Consider the following 6,000-nt stretch of genomic DNA (forward strand, 5'->3'; position numbering starts at 1 on the left):
CATTGGTTTGGAGATGAGTTTTTCTGACTTTAGCCCTGCCTTTGACTCAGTGTTTCTCATTTATTTTAAGCCCTTGAAGAACCCAGCTTACAAACTAGGTCTAGAAAAGCCGGAAGTCACCTACTAGGCCAGCAGAGCAAGTCAGCCTCAGAAATGGAAACAGGTTGTTCATGGAATCCTGCAGTCATAACTTGTCAAACCCTGTGGGAAGAGTGACTTTGGTAAGCAGCTGAACTGGCCTTATCTAGTTTGCAGCACTGCAGCTTCAGTACGCTCACTGTGATTGCTATGCACTCTCGGTCGCTCACCTGTCTGCACAAGGTGTGATGTTCAGTGGTTGGCATTTGCTGATAAGGGTAATTATGGCATTAGTGGAAGCAAGCATGCCACCTAAGGTTGAAAAACAACTCTAATTACACATCATTTCACTCTCTCAGAACTGTTTCTTTCTTTCTTTTACACAGTGCTTACTTTGAGATTAAATTAAATCTGTAATTATTTGAAAACAAGCCTTTAAATAGCAGTGGGACTACAGGAGGTAATCACCTTTCAAAATTAAAAATGCATACATGCTGAGGTGAGCTTTTGATATTTGTAACACCAGACGGCACTTGCTGAATCACCTTTCAATAGATCTCCATGCGTTTCTATGTAGATAGACTTGAAGCAAATAATAGGAGTAACAAGAACAATACTTCAAGAAGAAGTATGAAATTCAGATCGTATAGAATGGAAGCAAAGTCATTTTACTTTTATGCCTATTGACCAATTCAACAGAGACATTATGTAACACATTAAGATTAAGAAACTTAATTTCATATCCAAAATTCAAATATATAGTCTTTTATACTAATACTAGAGGCCCGATGCATGAAATTCGTGCATGAGTAGGCCTTCCTTCCCCTGGCTGCTGGCACCGGCTTCCCTCTGGCACCTGGGACCTGAGCCCTGGGGTTCCCTCTGGCTGCAGGCATGTACCCAGGACCCCGGCTTTCCTCTGGCCCCCAGCAGGCAGGACCCAGGTTTTCCTCCAGCTACTGGCAGGCACCCAGGACCCAGGCTTCCCTCTGGCCCCCAGCAGGCACCCAGGACCCAAGTTTCCCTCCAGCTGCTGGCAGGCACCAGGGACCCGGGCTTCCCTCGCAGCCCCAGCTTCATCCGGAAGGTTGTCCAGAAGGACATCCAGTCTAATTAGCATATTATGCTTTTATTATTATAGATACCTACAAAACTAAAATAAGCCTTAGCTGGTTTGGCTCAGTGAATAGAGCATCGGCCTGTGACTGAGGGTCCCAGGTTCGATTCTGGTCAAGGGCACGTGCCTGGGTTGCGGGCTCGATCCCCAGAAGGGGGTTGTGCGGGAGACAGGCAATCAATGATTCTGTCTCATCATTGATGTTTCTATCTCTCTCTCCCTTCCTCTCTGAAATCAATAAACATATTTTTAAAAAACTAACATAAAAGTATATTTATTAAAAACACTGATTTTAGATTTTAAAAAATAATCTGTAAACCACTTTCAGAGGGAAACAAATTCCAAGGAGTAAGTATGATTAAATCCTACTGCACTCTTTCAGAATTTTATGATTTGAAATATAATTTGAATACAGTATATTACTAGACTAAAGCTTGCATTGTCAGCCATAAAGCATAAGAATAGGGGAGAGAAGAGTGTTTCTTGAATTATAAAATGAAAACAATATCTTTTGAAAAATCATCAAGAATTGATTTGTTAGACATACTGTGGCCCAGAACGTGAAAACACACCCTTTAAATGCCACTGTTGTGACTCAGGACAGCTGCCCTTTCCACCAGATGTTGCACAGGGTGGTGCTGCTTAGGCCTGGCTGATGCCAGAACAGAAGCAGACCCCAGAGAGCTGTGGCAGAGACGGTACACACTGTCCAACAAGGGCCTACCTTACTCCAGAAAGAACTCCAGGAGACCATTTTTCTGAGTACTAAAGAGAGTGCCAGAAATGCAACTTTTTTGTTACTAATAATGGCATTAAAATCATGAGAAATCTCTACGAAAACCACAACATACTTAGTGATAAGTGGAGTAGAAAATCTAATTACCAAGATTGATTCAAACAAACCTCCCCTACACTCCACACGCAAAAACACCATGACTCAGATCATAAAAGCAAAGTACATTCTAGATGACCAAGAATATGGCTGACCTCTCCTTGCTAGAGAAAGTCTCTCCCATTAATTATGATTATGCATGCTTTGCTGTTCATTAAAATGAAAAATAACGCAATCATTCCCTGGGGGAGAAAGTCATGGACTATAGTGTTCCCTGGGAATAACTTTAACTAGTAGGGATTTCAAGGCTCTAACTATAGCAAAGAGTAACAAAGGCCACATTAATAGAACGACTTATAATCATTTACATTCTCAAAAGAAAGAAAGATGTAGGAAAGCTCCCAATTTTTATTATTAACAAAATTTTTACACATTTATCTATTTTGACTTTTTTAAAAAAGAGTAAAATCCTCATATGATTTTCATCAGGATGGCTACCACCATATTTCTTAGAATACAAAAAAGAATAAGATCCAAAGCCACATCACAGAATACCTTGTTTATAAATAAGAATAAATAAAAAGCACCATTACTTATATTAGTTGCTTTAATCACTTCCTACTGTATAGTTTAAGCTATAATCACTTCCTACTGTATAGTTTTGGCATGAAATACAATAAGTTTAAAATAGCACCAACTCACTTTAACAGGGGGAAAACTCTTACTTGATGATTAAAACTTGTTTAAAGCATATCTGCTAGGAGCATTATTATCCCCTCTCTCCTGTTTGCATAAATAAGTGGGGTATCTCTCTTACAAATGAAATAGAAAGTCTTTGTTAACAACTAATGGCATCAAACCTTGGTTAAAAACCTGATTATCTTTGTGGTTTTGTTTTTTTAAATTTGCTGATTAAAATCATGGCTAGGAGCACTTATTAGATTTTTTTTAAAACAAAATCAATATTAAATTTGCCATACAATGTGAGAATAAGCTCAGGCTTTTGCCACAACTGGATTTTAACTGAATTACTAATGTTTCAATGAACAAGTTCTGCAGAAAAATATAGCACCTTCATCACCCTTAGCAAACAAGGGGTCACAGTTACTTTTCCAGACGCCTTCTGGTTGTCCTGGTATCCTATTATGCCCTCTCTCTCACACACATCTTTATTCTACATAACAAACCTGTGAGTTATTTAACCCAACTTATAGTTATATGAAGATTCTTATATAGTTATATGAAGATTCTTATATAGACTCTGCACACACCTGTTGAACAGAATCGAAGAAGAAACGTAAATTACTTAGAATAATACTTAGGCTTTCCATTAAAAGGGGGATAAAATTAATTCTTAACTCACATAATTGACAGAAGTCATCAATGTTATGTTTTCTACATATTTATTTTAGAAAAACCTATCTTCAGAACAGTAACATCCTTTTAAAACATTTTCAATTCTACATTTCTAAATAAATAATATTTCAATGCATGCAATAAAATGAAGTGCATTTTAAGTATACTGTATCTACATTTAAATTTTAAAAACTTACAAAACTCACTAAATATTGCAGAAAATATTTCAAATTTAATACCACTTTCTGCTAGTAGTTTTTGTGAACAAGCAAACAAAATAAACACCCTATAAATTGTAACATGTTTACATTTCATTCTGTTGAAGTAATGTTTTAAACTTCCTGCTTTTCAGGGATTAATTTTTAGCCTCCCATGACGACCCTGCTCAGACACAGCAGCCTAACATTGTTCGTGCTAGGAAATCCAATGCTTATGTACTATCCTCTCTTTTAATTAATTCACTTTCTCTTCACCATGCAATATTTGCTGAACACTCCTCTATATGTAAAACTTGAGTACACCCCCTCCCCCCACACATACACACTGAGTTCCTCAATATTTTAGAAGTTAAAAGTGATGTGTCCTTCTTCCCTATGAGCAACAGGAGGGCTCCGCAGTCTTAGAACAGAGTTCTCTCCTTCTAGGCTGAAGGAAAGCAGCTAATATTTAAATACTAAAAATGCAAATGCAGCTAAAGTTTTTATCAACTGTACTTCTCTACGCATCCGATGCCCACATTAATTCACTCGTGTGCTTCTGTTGCACTAATTAGACATTGAGGAGGAGCTGACACAAGGGAAAACTGTTTTTTTCTGAATGTCGTATGTGTTAACAGTAGGATGGTAAGCACCTGGGGTATTTTTGCTATTCTGTTCATGCAAACGATATTCGGCAAACAATTAAACGCACCCATTACCATCGTGGGGTTGCGGGATGGAAAAGAGCAACTGTTAAGAGAGTAAAAATATGGCATGCCCTTCCTATTCCGCCCTAATTCAGCGGTTGCCCAGTACCTCCGAACATGCTACACAGACAGATCCCCAGGACGCGCACCTGAGTCACAACAATACACTCCACAGCATCTCACCCCCTCGCTAAATTAACTGCAAAACTCTGATGATCTGACAGCGAGCCCCTCGCCTCTCAGCATGTTCCCCATTTTTTTTGCAAAGACATCAGAGACGTCAGGAGACTCTCCGTGGCTGACGAAAAGGAAGTCATTCCTTCTTGTCCCTCCTCACAGCCTCCACCTTATTTATTTATTTTTTTTTTTTTTTTTCCGTTAGAAGCGGCTCCACAAGTTCCCTGGCTGGAGCCCTGAGGAGGCAAGTTCAGCACCATGGAAAGGGCTCGAGTCCCGTGTGGAGAGAGAAAGGGAAGGAGAGACCCAGGGGCTCCCTCCCGGGCCACTCACCGGCGTTTGCTGCGACGGGAGTCCCGAGCGCTTGGTGGACCCCTGCTTGGAACTTAACCTTTTCCACGACTCGGCAAACCTGCCCCGGCTGGCGTTCCGGCTGCACCTGCGGCTTTCCCCGCCGTCCTCTCGGTCCGAGCCGCCCCGCTCCATTTCCGCCGCATCCCTCCACTTCTTCCCCATGCGAAGTTCGCCTCCCCTGGCCGGGCAACACCCCGGCGGCGCCCAGGGCTCTCGCTCGCTCCTCTCGCCGCAGGTCTCACTCCTGCCGGGGCGCAGCTCTGTGTTGGCGCCGCCTTTGCCTCCGCCGGGCTCCTGCCAGAGCCCCGCGCTCCGTTACCGCTGTCGCCACCAGGCTGCGCTTGCGCCCGCGATTGGCTCAACTGGGCTGGGACTGCGAGCGCCACCTGCACCGGAGCCAGCTTCCTCTTGCGCCCCCAAATTTCTCTCCACCCCCGCGGCAGCAGCCGCCCCAAGTCGCACGGCCCACACCCGGGGGCTATTGATGCGCCGCTGGGTAGTTACCTCCAGTCACCTGACCCCGCCCAGTCCCCCAGGCCTGGAGAGCAACCTCACCCCATCCCTAGCAGCAGGTGCCAGGCTCGGTCACCCACACTGGGTGGGTGGAGACTCCCTTGACCTGGAGAAAGACAGGACGAGTACAACTTTGTCCTCCCTCCTGTCTCTTTCTCCCCTTTCTCCTGTTTGCTGCAACAACTGCCTCCTAAGGGTCCTCGCGGAGAGTAGAACTTCATCTCCTTGTCAGGCGCCAAGCTAAGGCCTTCTCACGCTTGCTCAAACTAGCCCGCTGGTTCTTAAACTTGACTGCACATCCGAGTTATCTAAATCTTTCTTGTGGCTGTTATTAATGCTCATATTCCTCGTAGTCTACTTTAATTGGCCGGGCTGTGGCCTGGGAATCGGAATAGTTAAACCTTCCCAGGTGATTCTTGCTGCTCTGCCGCAATTAAGCCTTCAAGGACCCATACTATGGGGACAGAGCAGAGGAGGGTCCTTAGCGAAGAAAGGGTTGATATTTCTTAACCAACTCTCTTTTTTTTTTTCTCTCTCTCTGGGGTAGGAATGGGATATTCAGTTTACCCTCTCCCTCCTGGGCAAGGATGGTACAGCAATCAACCAGTGAGGCCATGTGAGCTCCTGTGTGCTGTCTATTCTTTGACACCTCCACCACCTAGGTCCACA

General features: G+C 43.3%; 1 protein-coding gene across 4 annotated transcripts in view; it reads right to left on the minus strand.

The window, feature by feature from the left end:
* TRPM3 (transient receptor potential cation channel subfamily M member 3) overlaps positions 1-4,980 on the minus strand; it is a 703,802-nt gene extending 698,822 nt beyond the window's left edge. For all 4 annotated transcript variants that reach the window (XM_054727188.1, XM_054727187.1, XM_054727186.1 and 1 more), the window contains exon 1: positions 4,798-4,980. In XM_054727188.1, the coding sequence (XP_054583163.1) occupies positions 4,798-4,980 (183 nt within the window). The remainder of the gene's footprint in view (positions 1-4,797) is intronic.
* Between the last annotated feature and the right edge of the window lie 1,020 nt (positions 4,981-6,000).

The sequence above is a fragment of the Eptesicus fuscus genome, chromosome 15 (assembly GCF_027574615.1).
Source record: "Eptesicus fuscus isolate TK198812 chromosome 15, DD_ASM_mEF_20220401, whole genome shotgun sequence".
Lineage (NCBI taxonomy): Eukaryota > Metazoa > Chordata > Mammalia > Chiroptera > Vespertilionidae > Eptesicus > Eptesicus fuscus.